The sequence below is a fragment of the Mytilus galloprovincialis genome, chromosome 6, assembly GCF_965363235.1.
Source record: "Mytilus galloprovincialis chromosome 6, xbMytGall1.hap1.1, whole genome shotgun sequence".
In the NCBI taxonomy this organism is placed as follows: Eukaryota; Metazoa; Mollusca; class Bivalvia; order Mytilida; family Mytilidae; genus Mytilus; species Mytilus galloprovincialis.
In genome coordinates, this window is record NC_134843.1 from 7701235 (window position 1) to 7721272 (window position 20038).

A 20038-nucleotide genomic window follows, 5' to 3' on the forward strand; every position below is an offset into this window, starting at 1 on the left:
ACAACATAGAAAACTAAAGAATAAACAACACGAACCCCTAAAAAAACTCAGGTGCTCCGGAAGGGTAAGCAGATCCTGCTCCACATGTGGCACCCGTCGTGTTGCTTATGTGATAACAAATTCGGTAAATAGTCTAATTCGGTAGGTCACATTCATGAAAGGGAAGGGGATTTTAGTTACGACGTAAGGAACATATCCGATATCATTTGTGAAACGGTTATTCCATAACGGTCAACCAACTCGTGATGGCGTCCGTCAAATTTACGAAGGGATGATTTCAACTTCACCATTTGGAACACTTGGTTTAATAGCTTCCTTGTGAGCAGCAACCCTCTATCAAGAAAATCATGATAGGAAATGCAAGCAAAAGTTTGGTGACACCATTTTTATTTTTATTTTTTTAAAACATATTAATAAACCTATCACAATTTAGTTCAAAATTCTATCTCATAGATTTCTTTTCATGCACAAACATGTGTTTTTTCATGATCATTCTAACCAAATTGAAGCAATTTTTAACGGCTAATATCTTAAAAAATAGCACGGTTGACCCACCCGTTATATCATATTTTTGGAAAGAGCATAGTGAAATCTTAAATTTGGCAAGTATAAAAAAATTCTTATGGGAAACATATACCGATGATTTACCTTAAATATCTCTAAAAGATTCCACAATATGGTTAAGTTTATATTTTTTTTATGAAAGTTTCTATTCAAAAATAAGTATTATATGTATGGTCGACATCAAGTTATTTAATAGTTAGCTACCGCAATGAATAAACTAATTTTGAGATTAAATTAAAAAAAAAAACAAGACATGTAGACATTCTTTAATTTCTCTACTGTGGAGTTCTTGCTAAGGTTTTAATTACATTGAAGGAAAACCTTGTGTAAGTACATACTCATTTAGAATATTTCAAATATTATCATCAGCTCAGCATTGATAGGTATAGAATTTTGTTTATGGGTAAATGTATGATCTGATTTACAGTTAAAATGCATCTGTTAATTTGATACCAAGTCAATTCATAAATTGTTTTTTCGTTTAGCTAGTTCGAATTATACAACCAAATGCGTAGCTAATCACGCATTATTCTATATTGAAGCATTTGTTTACACAAATTTTCTGTTTGTTAAGACGTCAATCATGAAATATTTTATATAATTTTCTTATTGATTTTTTTAGGAGTATTTTCTTTGAAATTTATTTCCAGAATTCTGAAGGAGATCAGATTATTTTTTGATTTTCTGATTTTTCATTGTGAAATGAACTAATTTTGTATGCAATCATCTGACCTTCAACTCAATATTTTGACAACATAACAAATAAATATGGCAGACCATATTTAATGATAAAACTATTATCACAGTTACTTAGGAAAAAGGAAATTTGAGACCTTAACATTTATAAAAAATAACTACCTATTTTTATCAAAACGTTTGATTAATTCTTCAATGTGTAAAAAACTAAAGGTTTAGTTACCATAGACACAGATTAATAAAGTTTTGAGGATCTATTGCTTTTATTCCGTCAATTTTGGTTAACAAAGATTTGTAACTAAAAGACATTATATCTACTTACTTGCCGACCCCCGCAACCTGTGCAATAAGATCATGTATATCTCTGGAACTACAATGTCTACTGAAAATGATCTGAAAGAGAAAAAAGAAATGTACTTAATAAATGAATTCATTTGTTGTGCATATATTGCGAATTATACTCATGAAGATAATAAACTCATCATAGATACCAGGATTAAAATGTTATATTTACGCCATGCGCGCGTTTTGTCTACGAAAGACTTATCGGTGACGCTCGAATAAAAAAATGAAATGTTAAAAAGGCCAAATACAGTACGAAGTTGAAGCGCATTGAGGACCAAAAATTCCTAAAGGATAACATGAACAGTACCAATTTTATTGCACTGAAAATTTAAAAAAATAACACAAATTTGGAAGCGTATTAAATTAAGCTTATAATATCGGGTCATTCTTTCTATCACTCCACCACCCCAAGACTTATTCATACAAACGCGAGACATGTTTTAAGATGAGTGCTTATATCGAGGCTTACATGCAAAATGTGGCGTAATTACCTCTTAATCGATCATTTTTCAATTATATTCTTTGAGCGTCACTGATGACATGTTTATAGTTTGACTGTCCCTCTGTTATCTTTCGTCCCTCTTTTGTAGACAAAACGCGCATCTGGCGCAAATACAAAATTTCAATCCTAGTATCTATGACGAGTTTATTTTAATATAACAACGGTATGCATTCGAATAAAATGTTCACTGTGAATTTTTGTTTCACTTGATCTGTTGCATAGTTGACGAATCAGTCAAAAGCATCGATACAAACCCGGGATTTGCAGGAGTTGAACTTGGTAGGCCCATACTAAAGACAAAGTCGTCACAGTGTTCAAAGTGACAAATTGCAATATTTATTAAAAAAAAAAAACCATTTTCTGTATTCTTGGTGATTCAGAGGATAACATAGTGTACCCTTACATGCTTATTGTTAGATATCCCTGTTGATCTCTAAATATCATTCGATATAGTGTACAGTTCGATTTCATCTCACTGACATTGATCTCTTCTCCAAGCAGGTTCAAAAGTAAAGACAAAATACATTAAAAGCTAAATGAAAAGGAAACAAGGTGTACAAAGAAATCTAATGTGGTCTATACTTTTTAAGAGCTATATCAGTATATGATCACAAATGAGTAGTCATCATGATCTGAGGTCATATTTGCCCGAGGTAGTTAAATCATTCGTTTCTTAACATTAAAAATGATATCGAAACAGCGAACTCAATAGATACTAGAAGCTTGATTTTGATATAGTTCCATTAATCAAGCTCTTATCCTACCAGATGATTTTAAAGAATTATTATTCAGAATATCACACGGCAAAATATATTCAATCGTTGAACAATATACAGTCATTTCTTAACACCATGATTGAACGCTATTTAAGTAGATTCCATTACGAATTCATTTGCTACAGAAAATTTCTGCCTTCTGAAATGTCATACCGTGTTATACTATTTAATATCTACTTCTACATCCGTCTCAGACACTTTGTAAAATATATACCAATTAATTTCACATTGATAATGGCAAGGAATATAGAATTCTTTTCATTACGGGTTCGTTGCCTAATCTTTCAAACTAATTCTTTTTTCTCTCATTACAGTTCTTATTTAGTCGCTTACAATCAATGATAGTATGGCATTACGTTTATTAGTCGCTTACAATCAATGAAAGTATGGAATTACGTTTATTAGTCGCTTACAATCAATGATAGTATGGCATTACGTTTAAGTAGCATTTGATGTCCAACACAGACAATCAATCGGGTTTGTAATTGCTTTTGAGAGATCAAAAGATAATGAAATTCAATTCGTTTCAAAGAAACATTAATTCTCAAGCGTTGACTGACGTTTTCTATGAAATAAGGTTGGTTAACCCATTCGTTCTATTCAAAATGGCATTGAATGATCTATTAGGTATAGTTTATTAATGGGCAATTCATCTTTCTGTGTCAAAGTTTAACATGAGTTTTATAATGTAGCTTCCCGACTAACTATTGAACATATGTAATATTGGCACATAGGATGTCACTTCCGATTTACATGTTTAACCCTGCAACATTAAGTATATGTCTAACACAAGTCAGGGGTGTGTAATTTAGTGGCTGTTTGTTAATGCCTGTCTCGTTTTTCGATCAATGTTGTTAAAGCATGAATCATGTCAATTATTTTGTTCTCTTGAATTGTTCCACATTTTGTCATGTCAGGGCCTTTTGATAATTACATTACGATATGGGGTTTGCTCATTATTGAAGCCCTATACAAGTTAAATTCCTCGTTCATTGGCAATGTTTATGATCAGAACTGTAAAAGTCAATGAGGATATTAAATAAGTATTAATAAGCATTAACAATTACTATTTTTGTCACCATGCATACATAATTAATCATAATTTTAAGTCCTTCCTCTGCAACATGTATTCACCTGACTTAATGATTGTGATATCAATTTAGTTTCCATATATTGACGGTGTATCGTTACAATACTGTTAACAACTATTTTCTCCCTATATTGTTGAAATAAATTTACAAAACGCCAGTCATTTAGACTATAATTTATTGAAAAAGGAGAGACGATTACAAAGACCAATAAAGCAAGATGGAGTCAAAACAAGACCGATAAGACTATCGCCATGATAAAACAAAACTTGAAACATTCACAAATAGTTACAACATTGACGCATAAACACAGTTAGCATGGTACAACACTTCTAGTCTCAACCAAACTTAGTGAAAGTTATTTCAATATACATTACATCATCGAAAAATGAAATAACCTATTTATGAATATCATTCTTTCGCTACCATTTGACCTCAACCTTTTGCAGAAGTAATATCCTGTTTCGTCTTGGTGTTGATACTGGTTCATATTCAATTAACTAAAAGCGACAAAAGAGAAAATGTCAATATAAGCACTTGTTGCTTTGAGCATTTTTTTAATTAGCTTCAGCAAACACAATTTGTATAATGGATTTGGTTCATCTACAAGTACTAGCAGATGTACTCTCTTCTAATCAAAGTTGTTTCAAAATGCCAAGAAATGACTCAAATCGATTTACAAACTTTATGGACTTGTTATAGAAGAATTGTACAAGCTACTAGCTTTTTTGGGGATGGAAACATTAGGTGAAATTGGAAACGTAATTCAAAAGATATATAACAGGTAACAAAATTGTGCCACAACATTTTGGTAATAATTGATGTAAATTTAATTTACCTCCAAATCGTTTGCGGTCTTTGTTTGCCCACGTGGAATTATCAAACCATAAATTTACAAAAAGCAAGTTATTTAGACTGTATTTTATATGTAAAGGAGAGAAGATAACAAAAAGGCAACAAAATACAACATTAGTCGACGAAAGCTAAAATATTCAAAGAAAAGGGTCAGATGGTTGGGAGTGTAAGCATCTAAATTATACATGTTATTTAATTTCTGATATTTAAGGCTTTGATATTCATGAAATTAATTTACCAAAAACATATTTTAGGTACAAAACAATGAAAGTAAATGTAACATCATGTTAATTTGTTATAGTCAATTATTGTTTGAAATCTCTATTGAAATAACAAAAACAAACGTCCAATCATTTGCTATTTAATGACTGCGTTTATGTTAGAAAATAGGACAGGATAAGGTAAATTGTATAGCTTTAAGGTATGTAAAATAACCAAAAATAAATATCTTATCAAAAGCGAGAAGGTAGTAGAATTTTGTCATGCAATATGTCATCCCCCAAACAGCATTTTCATGTATGTTTTTTTTTTGTCGCACGAAACGTGGCGCTCTTTGAAAAAAGGTCATCAAATTTAACGTTCCCATTCAGATAAGACGTGTCTGCGTATTCATAGCAGAACTGAAATTATATACTCTCGGCACGGATCTAATTATCGGTTGGAAGAATTCCATGAATCCACACTGTTATACTAAGAAAGCGCTTGTATCGTATAAAACATACTATTTGTTTTACAATTTGTATTTGACACTCTAGGTTTTCATTTCCAAAAAGTTGTAACCATCAAGTCAAACAATTATAGTCATATTTAAACATGAACCACCCTAATTTCACTGATGGGTGTTATGTAGACTAAACGCACGTCTGACGTAACCATTATCAGCCTGTTATCTTTGATTAGTTTTTTTTCCCTCTCAAATAGACGTGGGAAAGGTCGATATTCCGAGTTTACATTCATGTTTAAATTCAAAAGAATGACAATGTCAAATTTTGTCACCAATGAATTAACTATCGGTATTGAATAAATACGAAGAATACTCAATTTGATACAAAGTATCACTGGTGCAAATGTAGATCAAACATCAAGGCATGCACAAAACATTACACATGTGCATGCAAAATAGTCATTGTTGGCTTTTTTATACACAAGTAAATGAATATTAGGTGATTTAAATCATCTGAAAAGTCAAAACAAAAACGTATTAAGTATTTTTACGTCTTTTAGTAATATTCCATAATTATCCACAATGGTTAACTCAGCACTGTTTAGATAACTTGTTGGCAGTCAATTCACTACTTTTCAGTAGCTTTTTAGACAAGTCAGTAAGATGTCAAGGAGTTCATGGTAAAAAAAAGGCTAGAGGTCTGAATATTGTCTGAACAGTTCTAAATTACAAAAAGAAGATTCAGTCAAATTGCCAAACAGACAACTATCTACCATTGACCAAATGACAGAAAAATTCTGGGGTATAGGTGACGGTACAAGATTCAGCAATGAGTCAAAACCAAACCTCATAGTCAGCTATAAAAGGCTAGGAAAAGGCAAAGGTAAAACAATTCGAACAAGAAAACTATTGGCCTGATTATGTAACAAACAATGAATAAAATAAAAATATGACACACAGCAACATACGACAACCACTGAATCATAGGTTCCTGACTAAGGATCGAAACTCAACTCATCAGATCAATACAAAGCAGAAATTGACTGCAAGATAATTGGTTGAACAGTACTGAATTTACCGCAATGGGGACTTCTGAAAATTGGAATAAAGACTGAAAATGACTTAAGTATATATTGTGGAGTCTTTTAATTTCAGACCATTTATCGTTTCAGACCAACATTTGTTTACTGATGTTTTACAATATAAAAACTTTGTATTTACGACAACTTTGTGGAAGTTTAGTTGCTATCATATAATATCTTTGAAGTATTTTTTCTAAAAACAAGGTAAAAACAGTATGGACGAATTAAATAATTTAGAGTAATTCATCAATCAGTTGAAATTGACAGTTAAAGCTGATTACTTAACTTTATCTAATTGAATTTAGTTAGTGATAAATTGTCTAATCGATTTCGGCAGGAAATTAAATTAGTCCAAACAAAGACAAATCTAACTTATATTCAACATATTGTGTAGGCTTACAACCTTAGCGTTTCTAGTATTAGGTGAAATTAAAACTATCCAAACCAGAACTGTAAAAATCGCTTGGTGTCTCGCACGCAATGTCTATTTAAATGTCAACAGTTTAAATACTAAATCATCAAGGCAGCAATGGGCTTTACTTGTAGCATTTCTAGTTATAACAGATTCGTAACTAACAAGTTTATATGAGAGGAAGAAAAAACGAAATGTACTTTTATTAATGAAATATGCATTCACAAAAATGACACCGCTAGACTCAACTGTTCGATAGTGAACAATGCATTGTAAATCAAACATATTAAAATAAGTGTTCCTCTTGCTTAACTCCGTCCTAAATTTGTCCTTGATAGTCTTCGCTAACAAATTGTTGAGCAGACAAACTTAAATCATGCATGCTTAACTACTACATTCAAATAGCCAATTACGTACGCTCATTACATTTCTGTCAAACATTTTGTCGAGCACTTTGCAGCCAAAAACGAAGAGACAGTTTATGTACAGTGTAACATCAGTATCTTACATTTGAAATCATTGGCATATACTTTGCTATCGTGTAGTAAATGAGCATTGTAGAGCTCTCATAACCCCTATCCAGACAGTTACACAATGTGGTTAGCTCATTTGTCTTAACTATAAACATATATATGACAGTATTTAAAAATTAAAAGTCAAAGCGTTGCATACTAAAAATGTGCACACACCGTACAACATATAACCTTACAATAGATCCAAATTTCAACACAAAACTGCGCAACCATAACAGTGCATATAAAATAAAGAAAGAGAAAAGGAAATTTACATTGGCAGTTGTAGGGGAAAAGAAACTAGATTCGAACCTATTCCTTTTACGGGAAAAAACTCAAGATACGAAATCATTTTTTTATGTGAGGGATAATGAACAATATATAAGATCATCTTCCCTGTGATAGAAAATGAACAAGGCACGAGATCCCATTCTCTGTGATTGAAAATGAATAAGATACGAGATCCCGTTCTCTGTAATGGAAAATGAGTATGATACGAAAATCCTTTTCTCTGTGATGGAAAATGAACAAGATACGAGATCTCGTTCTCTGTAATGGAAAATGAACATGGTACGAAAATCCCTTTCTTTGTGATGGAAAATGAACTAGATACGAGATCTCGTTCTCTGTAATGGAAAATGAAAATGATTCGAAAATCCCTTTCTCTGTGATGGAAAATGAACAAGATACGAAATCTCGTTCTCTATAATGGAAAATAAACATTATTCGAGAATCCCATTCTCTGTGATTGAAAATGAACAAGATACAAGAATCCCATTTTCAGTAGTGGAAAATGACCAAGATACAAGAATCCCATTTTCAGTAGTGGAAAATGTACAAGATACAAGAATCCCATTTTCAGTAGTGGAAAATGAACTCAATTAGAAAATAGAAAATGAACAAGATACGAAATCTCGTTCTCTATAATGGAAAATAAACATGATTCGAGAATCCCATTCTCTGTGATTGAAAAAGAACAAGATGCAAGAATCCCATTTTCAATAGTGGAAAATGAACAAGATACAAGTCCCATTTTCAGTAGTGGAAAATGAACAAGATACAGTGAACCATTCTCTGTGAGAATATTAAAGGCTTCTAATATGTAATATTAACGATAAGAGGAATTCGTCTCTTTAATTTTGAACAAAATATCTAAAATCAATTACTTAGAAAACCTATAAAACATTACGCATATTGACAAGAAATCTGAACAACTCTATCTCAGATTGCTACTTATTAATCTCTGTTTAATGTATCGATGACACAAAGGTTACCTCATGGTATTGTTTGACAGTGTCTTTTAAGTATCATCAACGCTTTATTAATACGTCTTTGCACCTGGTTCTATCAAAACGAGAACTTGACGAAGATCTATTGCGTTTTAAGATTACCTGAAGATATTTTCATCTTAGAATGACATCAATGCAGTATCAAACTAATTGATTTTTGAAGCTTAAAACTATTTTCTAATTGAGTTATTAACGCCGATAGCCTTCTGACATTTGATCATTAAAATATGTCAACTGAATTGATAACAAATAGGTTTTCTGCATTTTTTCCAAGACGAAGGAAAGTTTAGAGAAAGGTTATCACGAAACCTTGAGCTATGACCAAGCTGTTTTGTAATGTGTATTTATTTTAACTGATAGTCAAGTCATCTTCCTTATACACATATGTAAAATGCAATGTTTTACTGTATTTGTATAGACAGCAAATAGAATATATTCTAGATTCAACATTTTTTACAGTAAAAAAACAGGTGCCCTTTCTACAGCTAAACGAATATACTGTATCTCGTTTGCTTAGTTTTAGACGACACCAGTCTCAATAAACATGGTCAGTCAAAACCTTTTTTGTAAGATATCATAGGACTTGTATGTGCTTTTAGTCTAAATTATAAACAAAAGAAGTTTCAGAGGAGGTTGATATGTCACAAAAACAAGTTTAACCCCGCGTCATGTTTGCGCCTATCCTAAGTCATAAGCCCCTAGCTTTTGTTATTCTTGTATGTTTTTTTTTTTAAATTTTAGCGCATTGATATGTTTCAGATTTAAATGAGACATCCATCTTGATTGAACTAGAACACATTTTTGTTTAGGGGCCATCTGAAGCCCGACTCCGGGTGTGGTATTTCTCGCAACAACATGTTGAAGGTCTATTGGTGGTCCTGAGCTAATTTCTTCACCTTGATCCGGTTGTTTGTCTGTTTGGCACATTCCTCATGTCTATACTTAATTTTGTTTCAATAATTTTACAAAATATGGCCCATATCACATTATTATTAGATTTCATATAGATTATACACAAAAAAGAATTAAACTAGACGATTATAGTTATGTGCTTTAAGAAGACAAAAATTGAGGTCACGAAACCTGTTTTCGTAATTCAAACCAAAATTAGGAAATTACCAATACATTCCTTAATAAGATTAGATTATATAAGTCATCCGATCTTAAATCGACGAGTTGTAAATACGTTGAATCAAACAAAAATCATGCTGTTTTGTAAAAACAGTCTAAATAATGTGATTTTCCTCATTTGGATGAAAAGAAGTAAAAATTGACTGCATTTTTTGGGGGTACAAATTAAAGAACTTGACCGATTTATTCAGCTATTTTCAATCGAATAAGGTTGAGATACCTGATTTACCCTTATCGTAAACTAAAACCATTGATATAACCATGAAAGTTCAATTTTGACTAAATCAACATTCTATAAGACAGATATTTATATTGAATGAAATAACTAGCCATACTGTTAGGATGTCAGGTTTTTGCTTAATGTCTATTTTTGCACTGATGATAAGCAAAAATCAATCATTCAAGGTAAACGACCATTAACAGTCATCACAGTGTTATTCATCCAGGCGAAACTATTGCTAGAAAAAAAGTAAAATTACAAAAATTCTGAACTCAGAGGAAATTTCTAAAAGGAAAATCCCTTATCAAATGACTAAGTCAAAAGCTCAAACACACCAAACGAATAGATAACACATGTGATATACCCGACTTGGTAGAGGCATTTTCTTATCTGGATTGAACCTGGTTTTATAGCTAACTAGAAAACTCACTGTATTTAGCAGAAAGATTAGCAAAACGCCAATTTGTCTATTTTAACATTTTAATGTTGGTATAAACAATTCTAATCTATATTTGGTCCATTGATTTGTTCTGAAACGGCTAGATCAATGTTAAAGTAGCGTCAGATTCGTGTAAGATTACCTTTTTATGTCCAATATAAATATAAGTGAAAATCATACTACGTTGTACACAACATTAAATAAACGATTATAAAATGCTTAAACCAAACAACGTTTTTATCTGTTAAACAACAATAGCAATAAAATATATAAAATGTATTGAAATAGAATAATGATAACGTATAAAATGACATTATGGTATCACTGTAATGCACGAACAAAAGATAATTCCAATTTCTTTTGCAATGCCCTTTTAAGATTTGAACCAAAGTTCATATGCATTTTTTCGTCACTCTGATAGAAGAAGGTACCGCTTTGATCAAGCTTGGTATCCGTAGTATAATGTATAGATATCGTTTATCATAGAAAACATTACTCTGCTTAACGACATCATTACAAAGAAAGCTAATCATTTATTGTCAAGGGCTATTTTTGTGTAAAATGTATTAACCGAGGAATAAAATCAATATGGATTAAGTACCCATGATGTTTCGAATCAATATGACTAAAACAACCAGAAGTAGTATGTATACAACTATTTTTTTATAAGATTAAATCTTGCTTTTGATATTACCCTCTGAAAAGTGATAAAAGTCACAGTTGTAAATGTACAAAAAATATATATGTACAAAAATATCATCAAAGATATCGGTTTGTGATTTAGTACACGAGACTCGCCGGTACCGTTCGAAGAAAAAGTCGGAAGTTCAAATTAATTATGAAGTTGAAGAGGTTGGAAAACCAAAAAAACCCAAAATCAGTGTAAAGTAGAAAACCCAAGTGTCTCAAATGATTGACTATTACATAAATTATAACTTTATAGAAAACAACCGCATCAATTTTATCGCATGTGCTGACTAGTGGACCAGAAAAGATCACCATTAGTGAAATTGATTCAGTGGTGTTGTTAATTTCAGGCACAGCAACCATGCTTAGAATTTAGGCTTATCAGTAGTATTCGGAAAAAAAACATGTCACTTCCTGGTGCTCAAAATATGCATTACACCATTTAGAATTGCCTAAACAATGTATGTTTTGGTCACAACAAGTTGTTTATCAATGTTATAATGATAATCTAAAAACAGTTCAACCATCCATGTATGGCTACAGTTTCTTCGTTGTTTTCTACAGAAATGCATTCACACTGTCACTGACTCTTATTTATTTCATTATGAAAAAATATAACAGTTGACACATAGCTGAACTTCCATTGAAAAAAACTAAGTTACATAACCCGATACCTTGAGGAATGACTTTCACAAGATTAACAGCGTCTAAAATGATAGCGCCACCTGTCGATTTGTCGTTATGAATGTAATAATTCTTCCCGGTATATTTATTCAGTGCTGTATCACCTGTCGTCAATTTACGTAAGTTAAGTGTAAAAATTAATCAAGCCATGTGAAAAATACAGCATTAGCTGCATTCGAAACAAAATATTCAGGTCTATCTTCGTCAGGATCGATAAGAGACCAAAACTAAAGAGAGATAATAAAAAAGGGGGACAAAAGAAAATTATTAGACCAATGAAAAAACAGAAAATTTCATGTAAAAATATGTTAAATATCAAAACGACAAAAATATAAACAGCATCAACAGACGTTGAATGTAACACTGAATGTTAAGTAATACTTGCCCTACCAAATAAACCAAGGGTGAAATACAGGTGGCCCGTATGATAGATATATAGATATGATATATGTAACACTCCCAAACGTCCCCAAACGTGTCCACATAACGTCACTGAAGTGCAAAACATGTCTAAATGCAAGGGGCGCCACAGCGTGTCACTTGTATCAACGCCAAAACGTGTCCAATCCCCAAACGTGTCCTTATCAAGCTTTTTTTCTTTTACTGGTACTATCATTCGTGTCCATTTTATAAATACGTAGGTTATTTGGTAATTCTTTTTTTCTGAACGTATATTATTTCATTAAAATACATAAAATTACATAACTTTAGGCAGTATAACCCTGGTAAAAGTGTCCGTTCGGCTATATTTAAAGTAAATGTATGCAGCGATGCTGAGTTAAATTGTAGGTATTTAATCAGGGACATGGTGTAGATGAATGTCTTATACTGTGAGCATAAAACCTTTGTGGCATTTCACTCTTTCGTTGTGCCGCCAGTTGCATGTATTTTTGTAAGCCTACATTTTTTTTGCAATTTCCGCAATTTTTATTTAAAACGGCCTCTATAACATAACACGTTTGAGGGAATCGGACACGTTTGGGGGGGGGGGGGGGAGGACACGTTTCTGAGTGTTAGATATATAAAAAATTAAGATTGAAAAACACGATCTCAGTCATAAACCAAGGATGAAATGCAGGTGGCACTTATACTAGTAATAGATACATTAGGATTGCAAAGTACGATCAAAATTAAAAGGCAAGGGTGAAATGCCAGACGCCCTTATTATAGATATATTAAACATTCTATTAGATCGGTACCAGGAATGAGTTTATGATGCAAGCTGTATGAACGCTTGATTTTATCATATTTTCCTTAGCACTGCATTGTAATTTGAATTGCGAGTACGAACGAACTATTTATATAGCCTAAGCGCAGATGTTTGTATACGTCAATGACATTCGTATAGCACTTGGGAAAGACCCTAATAGACACTTATATTACTCGATCTTCCAAACAACAATGACACACCAGGACAACAAGTATTAGGCATGAGTACTAAGACCAAATGTATTCGTGCGAAAGGAATACAAATAGGTACACTATCACACGATACGATTTGGATATTAATATAAAAGATGAATGCAACTGTCAATGCATAGAAACGATGCATAGATTCAAGCACGGTCAAACTTCATGACATAAACAATAATATAAAAATATACAGGTGTTAACGTAGTTTTGCAAAACAGAAGATAACTATAAAACGTTCATCGAATTAAACAGTATTGAGTATCATAAAAGACAAAAGACAGAGACTAAAGAAAAACCTGATTTTTTTATTTTATTAAAATCAGGTTATAACTCAAACTGGAAAATCAAGCATAAGTTATGACTGTAATGATTGTATTTAACAGAACTGACTGAAATCTTATCAGTATTAATACATTCTTGTAGAATATGTTTTTACAAAACATTAACTTGGCAGTAAACAAACGATGAATATCACTGGTGAATCTGTTTACCCTACCTCAGCACCTGAGATCCCCATCCCCCTACGATTTATTGTGAAGGTTGTGATGCTGATGTATTGTTTTGGGTGCAGTATTTGTTTACACTATTACGCATATTTTCGTCCTTTTAAAAATTAAACTAAGTTATTGCATAAGTTTTTTAATGAAGATTTTTGACTTTCACCTCGATATCTTCTGTTTCCTTTACGCTACATATCTGTCAGTAAAATGTACTAATTGATCATGGCTACATATCTGTCAGCACAATGTACTCATTGATCATGGCTACATATCTGTCAGCACAATGTACTCATTGATCATGGCTACATATCTGTCAGCATAATGTACTCATTGATCATGGCTACATATCTGTCAGCACAATGTACTCATTGATCATGGCTACATATCTGTCAGCACAATGTACTCATTGATCATGGCTGCATATCTGTCAGCACAATGTACTCATTGATGATGGCTGCATATCTGTCAGCACAATGTACTCATTGTTCATGGCTAAATATCTGTCAGCACAATGTACTCATTGATCATGGAAAAATAAAAAAAAAAAATAAAAAAAAACAATGCCATTTATGTATTAAATCAACATTATGCCGTACTAGCAAATTAAAGTCGTCCATAATCATGAATTGAGGAAAATTTAATGTTTTAAATCACTACTATCTGTCACGTCATTTGTATTAATAAAATATATAACTGAATAATAAACATTGTCATAAATATGTGTGCGTCTTCATTTAATTGTTTCCTTTTATGAATTCATTCTAGGAACTATTTATCTAAATTTAAACGTTTTCCTTTGTGATTATATTACTAATTTCATTTAAATAAAATGAGCTAGAGTGACTTTTCAGCTCTCTCGTCTATATTGTGGTTACCAGCTTGCCACTGATCTTAGGCAGGAAACTGTCCATCATAGTCAATCCAGGTCAGAGTCGAACACACCTGCTATGAGCGGGATTCGAACAAACAAGCTTATTGTTGACAAACAAGTGGTATTCTAGATAAACTATATTGACAAATCGACCACCGAGGACCCACATTCAATTAGAAAGTATATCATTAATATAGTTTAAGACAAATGTTTATCTTTTATTCACTTAGATATTTATAGATCTTTATACAAGAGAACACAAATTAATGTAAATAAAATATTTCTAAAATGACGTACATTTGTATTAGATATACAAATGAAATGAACATATTTTCAATGTTTAAAAAAAATTATTAGCATCTTTGATAACTATTATCATGTCGAAATGTCCTTTTTGGTTTTTTTTTGTGTATTTCTCTGTCCTGGGTGTTCTTGTATTTATAAACTAGATTAAAAAAGCTAGAGCACGACTTTTCTAAGTCAATATCTGTGATAGATTCACAAAGGATTATAAAAATGACTGATTGAGAAAAAAGCCAAATCCATAAAAGTCAAATGCCATAGAAAAGATAAATCTTTTTATAAGCACGCAATATGTAATTAAGCCTCGTTTTTAGATTTTCATTAGGAGTATTTGTATTTAAATTTGACAGGACGAAAATCGGTTCAGTAAGTTTGACTATTATCCTTCGGACTATTATTATTTAATTATTCAATTGTAATATCTAGCTCAAATTTTTACATGTAATTACATTTATTATATAAATAATTACATTTATTATATAAATGTATATTTAATTGGTTTTGTATCTATTGTAAAAGATAGTTTTCAACTTAATCCCCAAATATATGTGTCTTTATAATTATGTTTTATTCACTTCTTACAATAATTTAAAGTCAGTTGTGGAAAAGGACATTAACCGAAATCATTGAACTCAATATTGTAAAACTGCATATTATACTTGTTGAACCAAATTTATAAAATATTGCTAAAAAAAAACACCCAAACTTAACGTTATCTGAACTTGAATCTTCATTTGATAACTAGCAAATATTCTGGTTATAAAATAGGGTTCCGCTGATTTACGATTACTTCATAAACCTCGCAAGTGGGAGAGATATATTACTGAGAGGGTCTGAATTATTCGGGTAAAACTTAGGTAGGCTCTGAAGTTCAGTAGTTGTCGTTTGTTTAAGTTGTTCATAAGTATTTCTCGTTTCTCGTTTTTTTATATATAGATTAGACCGTTGGTTTCCCCGTTTGAATGGTTTTACACTAGTATTTTTTGGGGGCCCTTTATAGCTTGCTGTTCGTTGTGAGCCAAGGCTCCTCATTGAAGACCGTACCTTGACCTTTAATGGTTTACTTTTATAAATTGTGACTTGGATGGAGAGTTGTCAAATTGGCACTCATACCACATCTTCCTATATCCATCTACAGGAATGTTGAGATTATCTTAGAATCTGGTTCGTTCCATGTCAGGAGCCTGCATTTCAGTGGTTTATGTCTGTCATATTTGTTTTTCGTATCTTGTATTGTATAAATTAAGCCGCTAGTTTTCTCTTCTGATTAAAATTTGAATCCAACCCTCCTATAACCTTGGACAGTGGCGTAACAGTACAACATAAAAACCAGTTTTAAAAGGCTCAACTCATCAGATGGATACACATATAAAAAACATACAACAAAAAGACACTTTAATAAGTACAGATTTGAGAATATTCGCAGTTACTGACAGCTAATTTAAAACTAATAACAACTAATAAAAAATATCATTCAGCTAAGACTAAATCATCAATAAGTACACATGTCCATTTTGCAACATTTTCACATTTTTTGGGCATATAAATCATCAAACAAAGGTGTATCTGCACTAAATACGTTTAATGGACATGCATTGTATGATTAACACTACAAGAAAACCTTGCTACGTACACTACAGAAAGGAAACAGACAAGTTGCATTTAGCAGCGTTAAGGGAAATATGACATTTTTACTGGACCTTGAAACTAGAAGTGGAATTTGTCTCATTGGCATTCCTACAGTGGAGATCACTTCTAACCTCTCATTAAATCTGTCAGAATCTGTCAGGAGAACTGTTCTAGGACAGTACGTAGAACTGTCAGCCTGACACCTTTTAGTCCCAGATATCATTTATAATCGTTATGGATAAGTCTGGCTAAATTGACGAGATGGTGCAAATGTACATACGTAGTTTTTTTTTACGTTATACAACACTTTTTTCATTAATATCCCATAATTCATCCACTGTACAATTTTCGTTTGAACATTTGTCAAAACAGAATCTTAAATAACGAATGAGTTATATTTAGGAAGAGACTGTTAAAAACGGGGAACGAAGAAACGTAAACAATTATGTTTCATATGCAATCTTATAAAAATATTTCTCCGATGAGTTGGATAACCTTCCACCAGAGACATATAAATTGTATTATATGTCTCTGCTTCTATCCACTTCGATATTTGTACATGTAGCGTTTGATCAATAAAAAATATTGAATATCTGCTATTACATGTATATAGTAAAGTAAAATTAACTGATTTTTTCTTCTTCTAAATTCTAAAGTGCCCTCACTGTAGTGACGTCATTTAGAACTGTTCTACAGTCCTGACTGATTTAGTCAGTTCTGTTGACAGTTCTAAGGTTAGAACAGATTTGGTCAGTTCTACCTAGAACAGTTTTAGACAGTTCTACCCTAGAACTGATCCTGACAGTTCTACCTAGAACTGGTTTAGTCACTTCTACCTAGAACTGATTCTGACAGTTCTACTTAGAACAGTTCTAGGGTAGAACTGTTCTAGGTAGAACTGTTCTAGGACAGGTTAGAACAGTTCTATGACAGATTATTCTGACAGTTCTAATGAGAGGTTATCTCCACTGTACCCACATCCCCATTTCAATTGTTTATATAATAAGGACTCCATTTTTGGGTCGTTGACATGCTAATAACATAAAGGTCACATACAAATGACAGCTATGTCCGTCAACAATCTAAATGTCAGAGACTATTTCCTTGTTAATCTTCCAAAAACAAATTAAGGGAAGCAATTTGGCTTCATCAAAAGTTATATTTCTTAAAGATTATTAAATCAATTTTTATTCTTGTATTATTACACTGAACTAAACATGAGGCAAGCAGCGGCTTTATTTGGTAATAGTTTTTATTACTATTTTGTTGTTGTAAAGTTCTTTTCGAAAGCATGTTTTATAATTAACTGACTCGTTTTTTTCAAAATTTAACCCTGCACTTTCAATTTAATGTTTTGAACTTTAATTTCGACAATTCGATTAAAAAATATAAAATCATAAACATCATTAAATCAGATTTTGTTTATGCATTTTGCCTTTAAAACAACACTACAGTGTCCACTTCGTAGAATTTTTATAAAATGTAATGTGTATTGTTTTTTTTTAATATAAAATAATCTATTTATTAAGGGTTGTTAAATAATGATTTTGTTTTCGCACCTCAAGAAAAAAAGTATGGAAATAATTCACCAATTCACCATGAACTTTGTGATTTTTATATTATGTAAATTAATTTTGTCAAGTTTCATGTATCATGTGACATGTGACATTTAACGAGGCTATTTCTTATTCGAATGTGAAGTTTCTTATGTATATTATCGGAGTTTAGTATGACATCCATTAACACTGAACTAGTATACATATGTTTTAAGGGGCCAGCTGAAGAACGTCTTCGGGTGCTGGAGTTTCTCGCTACATTGAAGACCAATTGGTGGCCTACGGCTATTTTCTGCTCTATGGTCGGGTTGTTGTCGCTTTGACACATTCCCCATTTCCTTTCTCAATTTTATTAAAATATTACTCAACACTAAAATTAAGCTCGCAGTCAAGACACAGGGCCAAACTTCAGTGAATAATTCGTACTTGATTAATACAAAACGGCTACAGCTCTTATATTGACATTAATATTAGTATTAATTACATGTATTAGATATTAATTAACGACTTGACACATAGAATTTTCCCTGAGTTGTTTATCTCACATCACACCGAAGTGTTAAACTATTCGATTAAAGACTTCTTTTCCACAAAGTTTGGTCGTTATAGTAACATTGATAGATCAAACCATTTGCATTGCAGAAGTAGGGTTATTGCCAATGTGAAACCGACCCAACGGTGAAAATAAACAACTTAAACAGTAGTGGTAAATATGTTTGTTTTTTTTTCTGAATGCAATTAGATACACTATTTCCCCAAATACAGCGGAAAGGGGGAAGACTTTTTATTTCCGATACGCATAATACACTCAACTGTACATCTTATTTGCTCATACATGTATGAACAGCGTATATAAAAAAAATCCAAAATATATGTTCTTATATAAAGCTTCCATCGGAAAGCTGGTGAATCTGAATGGTCAATTTTTGAATTCATTCTGTCACTTATATCAAAATATTTTATCTTAGTATTGGACCATTTTTTTTTACTGTTTTAACTGTTTTAACCTTTTCATTTACCATCAACCAAAAAATATGAAAATATAAAACACACAAATATACGTACACATCACATATAACATAACAATCTCTATTTCTATGTAGAGAAATAAATTGAAAATTGTTCACATTTAAAATGAGACATAAAAAATACTTTAACAAAAAAAAGATAATAAACTCTGAAATATATATCCATTCTACATGTTGATTAAAACAATGCCTATTTCTTACCTTTTCTGACTTTCCATTTATGTCCAGATAAACCGTTTTGGTACTCTCTATTGACGATCCGTTTCCCATGTCTATTTCAAAAATAACTAAATATAATATTTTCAAAAGTCTAACATGTCGATATTTTCAAAATACTGATTTCCATGTCAATATTTGAATTTACGTTTTACTCGCGTTAAACACAGGAATCAATTGGAGAATGTTGTTGATGTTATCGCCTTGGAAACACAAGGTGCGTATGATTGTCATAGAAACGTATAATTATACATAGGTATATCTGAAAGCTGTGAAGTGACCGATCACTTGTATCAATACTGTCACAATTTGTACGGCTGTCGCTGGATATAAGATCAATATTATCCTCGATAATTAGAGTGATTAGAAATTTATATTTGGTATTATCATTCAACAGGCATTTCACTTGTCACGTATTGATATATAAAATCAAGCCAATTCTGACTGACACAGTTTTATCGAAATTTTCATCAGGCAAAAATAATGACTAGTTTATACATATTTCCGTTTGATCACTTAAGATGTGACATTATGTCGTGTTAGAAAAATCTAAATTTGCTGATTCGGGAGAACAAA

At 31.8% G+C, this 20038-nt stretch overlaps 1 protein-coding gene across 6 annotated transcripts in view; it reads right to left on the reverse strand.

The window, feature by feature from the left end:
- LOC143078835 (high affinity cGMP-specific 3',5'-cyclic phosphodiesterase 9A-like) overlaps positions 1-19737 on the reverse strand; it is a 53440-nt gene extending 33703 nt beyond the window's left edge. For 2 of the 6 annotated variants that reach the window (XM_076253829.1, XM_076253826.1), the window contains exons 1-2: positions 19448-19731; positions 1583-1653 (exon numbers count right to left, since the gene is read on the reverse strand). In XM_076253829.1, the coding sequence (XP_076109944.1) occupies positions 1583-1653; positions 19448-19516 (140 nt within the window). In that variant the 5' untranslated portion in view covers positions 19517-19731. Of the gene's footprint in view, positions 1-1582; positions 1654-19447 lie in introns of all 6 variants that reach the window. The other 4 variants (XM_076253825.1, XM_076253828.1, XM_076253824.1 and 1 more) reach the window with 4 other exon arrangements.
- Positions 19738-20038: the final 301 nt, after the last annotated feature.